Source organism: Manis pentadactyla, chromosome 4, assembly GCF_030020395.1.
Source record: "Manis pentadactyla isolate mManPen7 chromosome 4, mManPen7.hap1, whole genome shotgun sequence".
NCBI classification, from domain to species: Eukaryota; Metazoa; Chordata; class Mammalia; order Pholidota; family Manidae; genus Manis; species Manis pentadactyla.
The window spans coordinates 108,547,094-108,560,771 of NC_080022.1; the positions used below are offsets into that span (position 1 = coordinate 108,547,094).

Genomic DNA, 13,678 nt, shown 5'->3' on the forward strand with positions numbered 1-13,678 from the left:
GGGACAGCATCTTTGAAGATTCACAAAGGGGGGTGTCTGAACACATCTCTTACCCAAATGTGTCACTTGTCTGCTGCACTTTCCGGAACAGGAACCACCTCTCACTTCTACAGTCCAGGCCTGGAGTCCACACCTCAGCTCCACAATGAGAACAGAGTCCTTAGGGAAGAAAACCAGAGCCTTCAAGCTCAGCTGAGTCACATTTCCAGAGGTAAGTGGTCAAAACCCACAAACTGTGGTCATTCCTGGGTTCCCTTACTCCCTGGCCACACCAAACACCAACTGGAGGAGCAAGGAGAAGAAGGTGGAGCCAACAGAGCTACCCAGATCCACCAACCCTAAAGTCCCATAGCTGTTCTCAGTCTAGAAAGAGCTACTTCCTGAGAGGAGTCAGCCATGGACCTCAGACAACCCTAGGCTTCAGGAGCAATTAGCTCTAAGAAACCCACCACTTCCACACAAACCCTCCTGCAGATATTCACACCCATTAGCCATCAAACTGGAGAGCAGTCAGGTGTCGCCTGTTCTACCTCCCTCCAACTCACAGTTGATTTGGGACTCGGGAATGGATGGAACAGGGTGCTTCTACACCCTCAGTGTCTCCGGACTTCACTGCCACTTCTGATATACTTGCCGGTACTCACCTGCTGTCCCCATATTGCCTCACCACATCCCTGAACCGTACACTCAGGACTTCTCTCTGGTCAGCAGCCCCCAGGGCTCTGTGTCTGCAGGCACCAGCACAGTGTCCTCCAGAGCTTTCCCAGCTCTGTTTGGTGGGCATCCATGGGTGGCCTTCATTTCTTGTGTGTCCTGGGGTGCAGCAGGCTTTTGTGTACTTTACCTGATCAAATCAATATATTATCAATAACATTATTTATAAATATTTATTGAGTAACCATAAAAGACTAAGGTAATGTCTGAAAGGGTTAAGCCCAGAATGAAAGAATGCTTTTGAAAAAGGAAAAAGACATCAAGAGATATTTCTCAAGTAAAGGGAAAGATGGAATGGGAAGGCAAGGTGGAAACCTCTTGCCACGTACACACTAAGGAAGTAACTACAGCAATATGACTGGTCCCACAAATGACCTGAAGGCTGCAGAAAAGGTCATCTACATTGGTGAAGAAAAAAAGACCACATCAAGAGGGTACAGTGACAGAGCCGTGATCGATTATGACCCAAGCCCTTGCTCCCTCCCAGCCCATAAGCAGGAAGGGTAAGAATGGAGTGGGGGCAGGGGGTGGGGAATAAATGTTCAGGAATCCTGCACACCTGGCCCTAGAGATCTGCTCTGGGAACATGAGTCCGCATTGCACTGGGCTTTGGTGATTAATGGGCTGGACACCTCTGGGGGACCAAGACTTCTGTCACTTGTGGAGGACAAGCATGCTCTACCATTCTGCCAAGACCCAATACAGAGGTGGAAGTTTGGAAGATTTACCAGAAGTAGGAAGTGTGCCAGAGGGTGGGGCTTGGAGGGAGCTCTCTCAGGAGAAGAAAGGGCAGGTGGACGAGGCTCCCTCAGCCCTCCCTCAGCCGAACTGCTCACTCACTGCGCTCACAGGAGCCAGCTCCAAGTGCTCCACCCCCTTGCTGGTAGCTCAGCACTGTAGTGCACTCCCCTGTGCACCCTCTCTACCTGGACCACACAGTTCAGCCAGACTTTGCTGCCTGGCAGGCTGAAGAAGCACACTTTCCAGCTTTCCTGGCTCTCCTTCAGCCCAACTGGTTGGGCACTCGTGAAAGTCAGCTCCAAATGCTCCATCTCACTCAATATGGTGGCTCAGCCCCACTGCAGCACTCACCAGTGCACCACCCTCCCTGGCCCACTTGGCCCAGCAGTGTCTGTCTTTGTTAACCAGAAGGCAGAGGGTGGGTTCACCCACAATGAATCCCAGCAGAAGTGCCCAGTGCACAAAGGGCCTGCATAGGTGAGCTGTCAGCCTCTGTGGACAGAAATGAGCCCCTACTGGTAGACAGGCAGAAAGGCAGTCCTGCCCACAGCCCACCAACAGCAACCTTGGCTCTACTGCAAAGAGAACCAGGCACTGGTGAGCAGAGCCTTGAGCTCCTGGGCATCATAGGATGCCTACTTCATAAAGCCATTACTTTCTAGACCAGGAGGTGCAGCAGATCTAACACAAAGGAAGAAACACAAAAACCCAGTCACAATGAGGAGGCAGAGGAATATGTTTGAAACAAAAGAACAAGACACAGAAAAAGGGCTAAATGAAGTGGAGATTAACAATCTTCTTGATAAAGATTTCAAAGTAATGGTCATAAAGATGCTTACTGACCTGAGGAAAATAATTGATGATCTCAGTGAGAACTTCCAAAATAGAGAAAATTCGAAAAAGAACCACTTAGAGCTGAAGAATACAATAATTGAAATGAAAAATACAATGGAGGGAATGAATAGTAGACTTATGGAAGTAGAGGAAGAATCAATGAGGTGGAAAATAGAGAACAGAAAAACTCCCAAGCTGAGGAACAGAGAGAAAAAAGAATTACTAAAAATGAGAAGATGGTAAAAGAGCTATGTGACAACTCCACATGAAACAATATTCACATAATAGTAGTCCCAGAAGGAGAAGAGAGAGACAAAGGAGTAGAAAGTCTCTGAAGAAACACTAGCTGAAAATTTCCCCAATATGGGGAAGGAAATAGACACCTTGGTCCTAGAAGTGCCAAGATCCCCTAACAAAAGGAACCCCAGGAAGACAACATCAAGACATATAGTATTTCAAATGGCAAATATTAAATATAAAGAGAGAATCTTAACAGCAGTAAGAGAGAAGCAGAGAATTACCTATAAGGGACATTCCAAAAGGATTGTCAGCAGATTTTTCAGCAGAAACTTTACAGGCCAGAGGAAGTGGCATGAAATATTTAATGTATTGAAACAGAAGGACCTACAACCAAGAATCCCCTATCTACTAAGGTTATCCTTCAGAATTGAAGGAGAGATTATGTTTCCAAGATAAAGTTAGGAAGAATTCACCACCACTAAACCAGCCTTACAGGATATGTTAAAGAGACTTCTGTGAATGGAAATCTTGTTAAGCCTAAATATCTTTCATCAGTGAAAACAAACCTACAATAAAGGTAGTAGACCAGTTAGTTACTAAGCAACTCTGAAGTAAAAGGGAAAGAAATAATAAAATCAACTATAGACAAAATCAGTCAAGGGATAAACAAAGACATAGATCATGACATCTTATACGTAAAGTGTAGTGGAGGAAGAAGAATAAAAGAGTAGTACTTTTCGATTATGTTCTAAATAGAGTGACTATCAGCTTAATATACACTGTTATGTATTTAGGAAACAACCTATGAACATTATGTTAACCATAAATCAAAGTCTATAATATATACACAAAAAATTTTTTTGAAGGAATCCAAGCATAACACTAAAGGAACCCATAAAATCACAAAAGAAGAGTGCAAGTCAAGAACTACAAACACAACCAGAAAACAATCAATAAAGTAGCAATAAGTACATACCTATCACTAATTACTTTAAATGTAAATGGACTGAATGCACCAATCAGAAGACATAGAGTGGCAGAATGGATAAAGAAACAAGGCCCCTCTATATGCTTCCTACAAGAGATTCATTTCAGACCTAAAGACATACATACACTGAAGGTGAAGGGAGGGAAAAAGATATTTCATGCAAATAAAAGTGAGAAAAGAGCAGGAGTAGCAGTACTTATATAAGGCAAAGTAGATTTCAAAGAAAGTAATGAGACAAAGGACATTACACAATGATAAAGAAATCAGTCCAACAAGAGGATATAACAATTGTAAATATCTAGGCACCTAACATTGGAGCACCTAAACATAGTAAAACAGATACTAACAGACCTACAGGGGGAAATAGACAGCAGCACAATCATACTAGGAGATTTTAACACCCCCCCTTTATATCAATGGACAGATCATCCAGACAGACAGAAAATAAATAAGTCAACAGAGGTGTTGAACAACATGTTAGACCAGGTGGACTTAACAGACACATACAGAATGTGCCACCCAAAAGCAGCAGGATACACATTTTTTCTCAAGTACAGATGAATCTTTTCCAGAAGAGATCACATATTAGGACAGAAAAAGAGCCTCAATAAATTCAAGAAAATTGAAATTGTACCAAGTATCTTTTCAGGTCATAATGGTATGAAAACAAGATCACAAATACATGGAGACTAAACAATATACTTCTAAATAATGAATGGATCAATGAAAAAAATCAAAGAGGAAATCAAACAATACATGTTGACAAATTGAAACAGAACCACAATGGTTCAAAATGTGGGATGTCACTAAAGCAGTTCTAAGAGGGAAGTACATAGCATACAGGCCTTCCTCAAGGAATGAAAACAATCCCAGTCTAAACTCATAACTAAAGAAATTAGAAAAAGAAGAGCAGAAGAAACCCAAAGTTAGTAGAATGAAGGATATAATAAAGATCAGAGCAAAAATAAAACAGAATAATAAAACAATAGAAAAAAATCTACGAAACCAACAGCTGGCTCTTCGAGAAGATAAATAAAATAGACAAACATTTAGTCAGGCATAACAAGAAAAAAAAGACAAAAATAGCAGAAACAACAAAGAAGTTAAAATTGACACTATAGAAATACAAAAATTATTAGAGAATTCTATGAAAAATTATATGCCAGTAAATTGGACAACCCAGACGAAGTGGACAAATTCCTAGAAACATTCTATCTTCCAAGACTGACCCAGGAAGAAACAAAATCTGAACAGATCAATTACAAGTAACCAAATTGAAATGATAACCAAAAAACTCCCAACAAACAAAAGTCCAGGACCAGAATACAATTTTTTCTATTAAGGTATTATTGATATATACTCTTATAAAGGTTTCACATGAAAAACAATGTGCTTACTAAATTCACCCATATTATTGAGTCCCCATTGCAGTCACTGTCCATCAGTGTAGTAAGATGCCACAGAGTCACGACTTGTCTTCTCTGTTCTACACTGTCTTCCCCATTACACCTCACACCATGTGTACCAATGATAATACCCCTCAATCCCCTTCTCCATCCCTCCCCACCTACCCTCCCCAACCCTCCCATTTGGTAACCACTAGTCCCTTCTAGGAGTCTAGGAGTCTGTTGCTGTTTTGTTCCTTCAGTTTTGCTTCATTGTTATACTCCACAAATAAGAGAAATTATTTGGTATTTTCTTTCTCCGCCTGGCTTATTTCACTGAGCATAATACCCTCTAGCTCCATCCATGTTGTTGCAAATTGTAGGATTTGTTTCTTTCTTATGTCTGAATAATATTCCATTGTGTGTGTGTACCACCTTTTCTTTATCCATTCATCTACTGATGGACACTTAGGTTGCCTCCATATCTTGGCTATTGTAAATAGTGCTGCAATAAACATAAGGGTGCATATGTCTTTTTGAATCTAAGAACCTGTATTCTTTGGGTAAATTACTAGGAGTGGAATTCCAGGGTCAAATGGTATTTCTATTTTTTGTTTTTTAAGAAACCTACCACAATGGTTGAACTCATTTACAATCCCACCAGCAGTGTAGGAGGGTTCCCCTTTCTCCGCATCCTCACCAGCATTTGTTGTTCATAGTCTTTTCGAGGCTGGCCATCCTTACTTGTGTGAGGTGATATCTCATTGTGGTTTTAATTTGTATTTCCCTGATAATTAGCAATGTGGAGCATCTTTTCATGTGCCTGTTGGCCATCTGAATTTCTTCTTTGGAGAACTGTCTGTTCAGATCCTCCGCCCATTTTTTAATCGGGTTGCTTGCTTTTTGGGTGTTGAGGCACGTGAGTTCTTTATATATTTTGGGTGTTAACCCCTTGTCAGATATGTCATTTACAAATACACTCTTCCATATTGTAGGATGCCTTTTTGTTCTGCTGATAGTGTCCTTTGCTGTACAGAAGCTTTTTAGCTTGATGTAGTCCCATTTGTTCATTTTTGTTTTTGTTTCCCTTGCCCAAGGAGATGAGTTCAGGAAAAAGTTACTCATGTTTACGTTCAGGTCTTTGATCCATTTCGAGTTGTTTTTGTGTATGGAGTTAGACAGTAATCCAGTTTCATTCTCTTGCATGAAGCTGTCCAGTTTTGCCAACACCAGCTGTTGAAGAGGCTGTCATTTCCCTATTATATGTCCATGGCTCCTTTATCGTATATTAATTGACCATATATGCTTGAGTTAATATCTGGGCTCACTATTCTGTTCCATTGGCCTGTGGGTCTGTTCTTGTGTCAGTACCAAACTGTCTTGACTACTGTGGCTTTGTAGTAGAGCTTGAAGTTGGGGAGCATAATCCCTCCAGCTTTATTCTTCCCTCTCAGGATTGCTTCGGCTATTTGGGGTCTTTTGTGGTTCCATATGAATTTTAAAACTATTCCAGTTCATTGAAGAGTGCTATTGGTATTTTGATAGGGAATACATTGAATCTGTAGATTGCTTTAGGCAGATGGCCATTTTGACAATATTAATTCTTCCTAGCCAAGAGCATGGGGTGAGTTTCCATTTTTTAGTGTCCTCTTTAATTTCTCTTAAGAGTGTCTTGTAGTTTTCAGGGTATAGGTCTTTCACTTCCTTGGTTAGGTTTATTCCTAGGTATTTTATTCTTTTTGATGCAGTTGTGAATGGAATTGTTTTCCTGATTTCTCTCTCTGCTAGTTCACTGTGAGTGTATAGAAATGGCACGGATTTCTGTGTATTAATTTTGTATCCTGCAACTTTGCTGAATTCAGATACTAGTTCAAGTAGTTTTGGAGTGAATTCTTTTGGGTTTTTTATGTACAATATCATGTCATCTGCAAACAGTGACAGTTTGACTTCTTCCTTACCAATCTGGATGCCTTTTATTTCTTTGTGTTGTCTGATTGCCGTGGCTAGGACCTCCAGAACTATGTTGAATAAAAGTGGGGAGAGTGGGCATCCTTGCCTTGTTCCCGATCTTAGAGGAAAAGCTTTCAGCTTTTCACTGTTAAGTATGATGTCAGCTGTGGGTTTGTCATATATGGCCTTTATTATGTTGAGTACTTGCCCTCTATATCCATTTTGTTGAGAGTTTTTATCATGAATAGGTATTGAATTTTGTCAAATGCTTTTTCAGTATCTATGGAGATGAGCATGTCATTTTTGTCCTTCGTTTTATTGATATAGTTGAGGTTGTTGATGGGTTTTCAAATGTTGTACCATCCTTGTATCCCTGGGATGAACCCCACTTGATCATGATGGATGATCTTTTTGATGTATTTTTGAATTTGGTTTGCTAATATTTTGTTGAGTATTTTTGCATCTATGTTCATCAGGGATATTGGTCTGTAGGTTTCTTTTTTTGTGGTGCTTTGTCTGGTTTTGGTATTAGAGTTGTGCTGACTTCATAGAATGAGTTTCGAAGTATTCCCTCCTCTTCTATTTCTTGGAAAACTTTAAGGAGAATGGGTATAATGTCTTCTCTAAATGTCTGATAAAATTCAGTAGTGAAACCCTCTGGCTCGGGGGTTTTGTTCTTGGGTAGTTTTTTGATTACCAGTTCAATTTCATTGCTGGCAACTGGTCTGTTCAGATTTTCTGTTTCTCCCTGGGTCAGCATTCGGAGGTTGTATTTTTCTAGAGAGTTATCCATTTCTTATAGGTTATCCAGTTTGTTAGCATATAATTTTTCATAATATTCTCTCATAATTCTTTGTATTTTTCTTTTCTCATTTCTGATTTTGTTTATGCGTGTAGACTCTCTTTTTCTTGATAAGTCTGGCTAGGGATTTATCTATTTTGTTTATTTTCTCAAAGAACCAGCTCCTGCTTTCATTGATTCTATTGTTTTATTCTTCTTGGTTTTATTTATTGCTGCTCTAATCTTCATTATGTCCCTCCTTCTACTGACTTTGGGCTTCATTTGTTCTTCCTTTTCTGGTTTCATTAATTGTGAGTTTAGACTGTTCATTTGGGATTGCTCTTCATTCCTGAGGTAGGCCTGTATTGCAACATACTTCCCTCTTAGCACAACCTTTAGTGCGTCCCACAGATTTTGCGGTGTTAAATTATGGTTGTCATTTGTCCCCATATATTGCTTATCTCTGTGTTTATTTGGTCATTGATGCATTGGTTATTTAGAAGCATGTTGTTAAGCCTCCATGTGTTTGTGGGATTTTTCATTTTCTTTGCATAATTTATTTCTAATTTCATACCTTTGTGGTCTGAGAAGCTGGTTGGTACTATTTCAATCTTTTTGAATTTGCTGAGGCTCTTTTTGTGGCCTAGTATATGATCTATTCTTGAAAATGTTCCATGTACACTTGAGAAGATTGTGTATCCTGCTGCTTTTTGGTGGAGTGTTCTGTAGATGTCTGTTATGTCCATCTGTTCTAATGTGTTGTTCAGTCCCTCTGTCTCCTTACTTATTTTCTGTCTGGTTGATCTGTCCTTTGGAGTGAGTGGTGTGTTGAAGTCTCCTAAAATGAATGCATTGCATTCTATTTCCCCCTTCAATTCCATTAGTATTTGTTTCACATATGTAGGTGCTCCTGTGTTGGGTGCATAGATATTTATAATAGTTATATCCTCTTATGGGACTGACCCCTTGAGCATTATGTAATGTCCTTCTTTGTCTCTTGTGGCTTTCTTTGTTTTTAAGTCTATTTTGTCTGATACAAGTACTGCTACACCTGCTTTTTCCTCCCTATTAGTTGCATGAAATATCTTTTTCCATCTGTTGACTTTTAGTCTGTGTATGTCTTTGGGTTTGAGGTGAGTCGCTTGTAAGCAGCATATAGATGGGTCTTGCTTTTTTATCCATTCTGTTACTCTGTGTCTTTTGATTGGTTCATTCAGACCATTTACATTTAGGGTGATTATTGAAAGATATGTACTTATTGCCATTGCAGGCTTTAGATTTGTGGTTACCAAAGGTTCAAGGTTAGCTTCTTTACTATCTAACTGCCTAACTTAACTCACTTATTAAGCTATTACACACACAGTCTGATGATTCTTTATTTCTCTCCCTTCTTATTCCTCCTCCATTCTTTATATGTTAGGTGTTTTATTCTGTGTTCTTTTGTGTTTTCTTTGACTGCTTTTGTGAGTAGTTGATTTTATTTTTTGCCTTTAGTTAGTATTTGGTTGGTCTTCTTTCTTTGCTGTGATTTTATTTGCTCTGGTGACATCTATTTAGCCTTCGGAGTGCTTCCATCTAGAGCAGTCCCTCTAAAATACCCTGTAGAGGTGGTTTGTGGGAGGCAAATTCCCTCAACCTTTGCTTGTCTGGGAATTGTTTAATCCCTCCTTCATATTTAAATGATAATCATCCTGGATACAGTATCCTTGGTTCAAGGCCCTTTTGTTTCATTGTATTAAATATATCATGCCATTCTCTTCTGGCCTATAAGGTTTCCATTGAGAAGTCTGATGTTAGCCTGATGGGTTTTCCTTTGTAGGTGATCTTTTTTCTCTCTTTGGGTGCCTTTAATACTCTGTCCTTGTCTTTGATCTTTGCCATTTTAATTATTATGTGTCTTGGTGTTGTCCTCCTTGGGTCCCTTTTGTTGGGAGTTCTGTGGGCCTCCATGGTCTGAGAGACTATTTCCTTCCCCAGTCTGGGGAAGTTTTCAGCAATTATTTCTTTAAATACATATTCTATCCCTTTTTCTCTCTCTTCTTCTTCTGGTACCCCTATCATGCGAATGTTGTTCCATTTGGATTGGTCACACAGTTCTCTTAATATTCTTTCATTCTGGAGATCCTTTTTTCTCTCTCTGCATCAGCTTCTCTGTGTTCCTGTTCTCTGATTTCTATTCCATTAATGGTCTCTTGCACCTCATCCAGTCTGCTCTTAAGTCCTTCCAGAAATTGTTTTATTTCTGTATTCTCCCTCCCAACTTTATCCTTTAACTCTTGCATATTTCCCTTCAGAGCCATCAACATGGTTATGACCTTTATTTTGAATTCTTTTTCAGGGAGATTGGTTAAGTCTATCTCCCCAGGCCCTCTCTCAGGGGTTGTCTGGGTAATTCTGGACTGGACCAAATTCTTCTGCCTTTTCATGGTGATAGAGGTATCTGTAGGCAGGTAGCACATGTGTCAGCTGGGAAAACAGTCCTTTCCTGCTTGCTAGTTGCCTTGCCCTTCTCTGCTGCCTGTGTCAGTTACCTGCACTCCTGGAGCAGCCTCCAGATTAATTCCCTAAGCTGCTGTGGGTGGGGTCTCCGTCAGGATAGCACAGAGCCCTGCAGGGAGTGGCAGGCATGCCGGATGTGCTCTCCTGCGAGAGTGGCACCCCTGCCAGGAAGCTGCGCACTGACAGGAGCCTTTGGGTCTAGCCTGGGTGGCTGTGGGCCTGGAGGAGATTCTGGGTGGCTGCTGGGGGTGCGGTCACTCCCGGGCTGCTCGGCTGCCACCACTGCAGGTTCGCACGGGCCACTCCTGGGCCCCTCTGGTGCCGCTGCTGCCAGCATGTGTGGCCGCTCTCCCGCTACTGAGCTGTGTGTTGGGGTCTGTGCTAGCCGGGTGAACAACTGGCAGGCTGCTTATCTCTGTGAGGGGTTTCAGAGCTGCGCTGCCGCCCAGGGGTTAAGTCACCTGGAGTTCCCCGGGATTCCCAGCTGCTGGGCTGAGTGTGCCAGGATGATTTCGTCCAGCTCTGAGGTCCCTGTCCCTTAAAGACTTTCAAAAAGCACTCGCTTTTCTTTGTCCCAGGGGAACCAGTTGCGGGGGACCTGCCTGCAGGTTTTGCTTTTCTGTTTCTCTAATATCCAGCACACTGTGCACCATGTGCCTGCACTGTGGGTGTGGATTACTAGAGCTAGTTGTTTAGCAGTCCTGGGCTTTCACTCCCTCCCCTCTCCAACTCCTTTCTTCCCGCTTGGGAGCTGGGATGGGGAGTGCGCTCAGGTCCTGCTGGGCTGCAGCTTGTATCTTACCCCTTTCCTGTGATTCTGAATTCTCGCAGATGTAGATGTAGCCTGGCTGTTGTACTGAATCCATTGGTCTCTCTTTTAGGGATAGTTGTATTTGTTGTATTTTCAAAAATATATATGTTTTGGGGAGGAGATTTCCACTGAACTACTCATGCTACCATCTTGGCTCCTCCCTCTCAGGTCTTGTTTTTTTATCCATTCAGTGACTCTACATCTTTTGATTGGTGCATTCAGACCATTTACATTTAGGGTGATTATCGATAGGTATGTACTTATTGCCATTGCAGGCTTTAGATTCATGGTTACCAAAGGTTCAAGGTTAACTTCCTTACTATATAAGAGTCTAACTTAACTCAGTTAGTATGCTATTACAAATACAGTCTATAGGTTCTTTTTTATTTTTCTCCTTTTTCTTCCTCCTCTATTCTTTATGTAATTGGTATCATATTCTGTACTCTTTGTCTATCTCTTATCTGACTTTGGGGGTAGTTGATTTAATTTTGCATTTGCTTAGTGCTTAATTGTTCTACTTTCTTTACTGTGGCTTTACTTCCTCTGGTTACAGCTATTTAGCCTTAGGAACACTTCCATCTATAGCAATCCCTCCAAAGTTCACTGTAGAGACAGCTTGTAGGAGGTAAATTCTCAGTTTTGTTTATCTGGAAATTCTTTAATCCCCCTTCAAATTTAAATGATAATCTTTCTGGATAAAGTAATCTTGGTTCCAGGCCCTTCTGCTTCATTGCATTAAATATATCATGCCACTCCCTTCTGGACTGTAAGGTTTCTGCTGAGATGTCTGATGATAGCCTAATGGATATTCCTTTGTATTTAATCTTTTTTCTCTCTCTGGCTGCTTTTACTAGTCTATCCTTCTCCTTAATATTTGCCATTTTAATTATTATATGTCTTGGTGTTGTCCTCCTTGGGTCCCTTGTGTTGGGAGATCTGTGCACCTCCATGGCCTGAGAGACTATCTCCTTCCCCTGATTGGGGAAGTTTTCAGCAATTACCTCCTCAAATACACTTTCTATCCCTATTTCCCTCTCTTTTCTTCTGGTACCCCTATAAAGTGAATATTGTTCTGTTTGGATTGGCTGCACAGTTCTCAATATTCTTTCATTCCTAGAGATCCTTCTTTCTCTCTGTGCCTCAGCTTATTTGTATTCCTCTTCTCTAATTTCTGTTCCATTTACTGTCTCCTCCACTATACCTAATCTGCTTTTAAATCCCTCCATTGTATGTTTCATTTCAGATATGGTATTCTGTAATTATGGAATCACTGTCCAGAATTCTTCCATGAATTCTTGAATATTTTTCTGTACCTCCATGAGTATGTTTATTACTTTTATTTTGAAATCTCTTTCAGAAAGATTGATGAGTTCAGTTTCACTTGACCCTTTTTCTGGTGTCTGTGGGATTTGGGTTTGAACCAGGTTCCTTTGACATTTCATATTTGTATGTGGTGCCCTCTAGGGCCCAGACTCTCTAGTCTCTGGAGCTGCTTAGCCCCTGGTGCGATGTTGGGGGTCACAGGGGAGTAGTGCTGATGCCTGGGGGGAGGAAAGATCTGTTTCCTGCTTCCAGGCTGCTGTGCCTGGATCCAGAACCAGTGAGCTGAGCACACAGGTGTAAGCCTCTATGCATTGTGTTTATAGCTGCCATAGGCAGCTTCCCTCTGGCTGGCCTGATGCCGGGGCAGGGGCTGCTGGTTTGTGAGCCAGTGCAGGCTGGCTGGGAGGAAGGTGCAGCAGGCTGTGTAACACAGTGGGGGGCTTTGGAGCAGCATAACCAGTCAGGGTGATGGAGCACCTAAAGGTTTCCAACCTGCTGGGCAGAGTGCCCCGGACAATTCTGTCCACCTTTCCTTTCTACTGAGCAGTAAGCTTCTGTCCAGTCCTTACCCCTTTAGCAGCCCTCTCACTGTTAGGAAGTCTCTCAGACTGCCTGCCTTTCTTTTGTCCCAGAGCAGCTGTATGTGGATCCCTGCCACCAGCAGCTAGAATCTCAGTCTCTCCAGATATTCTACCTATCTTAGCTTTCCGATCCCACTAATCACCAGAGCACCATGCAATGTCTGTTTGTGCTCCCAGAGCAGATCTCCAGGGCCGGATGTTCAGCAGTCCTAGGCCTCCACTCCCTCCCCTCTCTGTTTCTCTTCCTCCTGCTGGTGAGCTGGGGTGGGAAAAGGGCTTGGGTCCCACCGGATCATGTCTTTGGTATGTTACCCTGTTCCATGAGGTTTGTTCTTTTCTCCAGGTGTATGCAGTCTGGTGCAGCCTTCTTTCCTGTTGCTCTTTCACGATTAGTTGTATTAATTATATTTTTGTATTATATGTGGTTTTTGGAGGGGGTCTTTGTCTCACCTCTCACACCACCATCTTTAATCTGCAAAATCCTAAACATTTCAAGAAGAGCTGATACCCATCATTCATCAAGTATTTCCAAAAATAGGAGAGGAGGAGGGAATGTTTCCAAACTCATATGAGGCTGGCATCACTCTAGTACCAAAACCAGACAAAGACACTATCAAAAAAGAAAAGAAAATTATAGACCAGTATCCCTGATGAACATAGATGCAAAAATCCTCAACAAAATATTAGCAAACAGAATTCAAAAACACATCAAAAAGATCGTCCATCAGGACCAAGTGGGATTTATTCCAGGGATGCAAGGGTGGTACAGTATTTGAAAATCAATCAATATCATATACCACATAAACAAAAAGAAGGACAAAAATCTCATGA

General features: G+C 41.5%; 1 protein-coding gene across 20 annotated transcripts in view; it reads left to right on the top strand.

Annotated features, from left to right (window-relative positions):
* The window catches only part of PDE4DIP (myomegalin), a 245,740-nt gene that overhangs the window by 215,635 nt on the left and 16,427 nt on the right, over positions 1-13,678 (top strand). For all 20 annotated transcript variants that reach the window (XM_057500614.1, XM_057500618.1, XM_057500610.1 and 17 more), the window contains one exon: positions 92-211. In XM_057500614.1, coding sequence (XP_057356597.1) covers positions 92-211 — 120 coding nt within the window. The remainder of the gene's footprint in view (positions 1-91; positions 212-13,678) is intronic.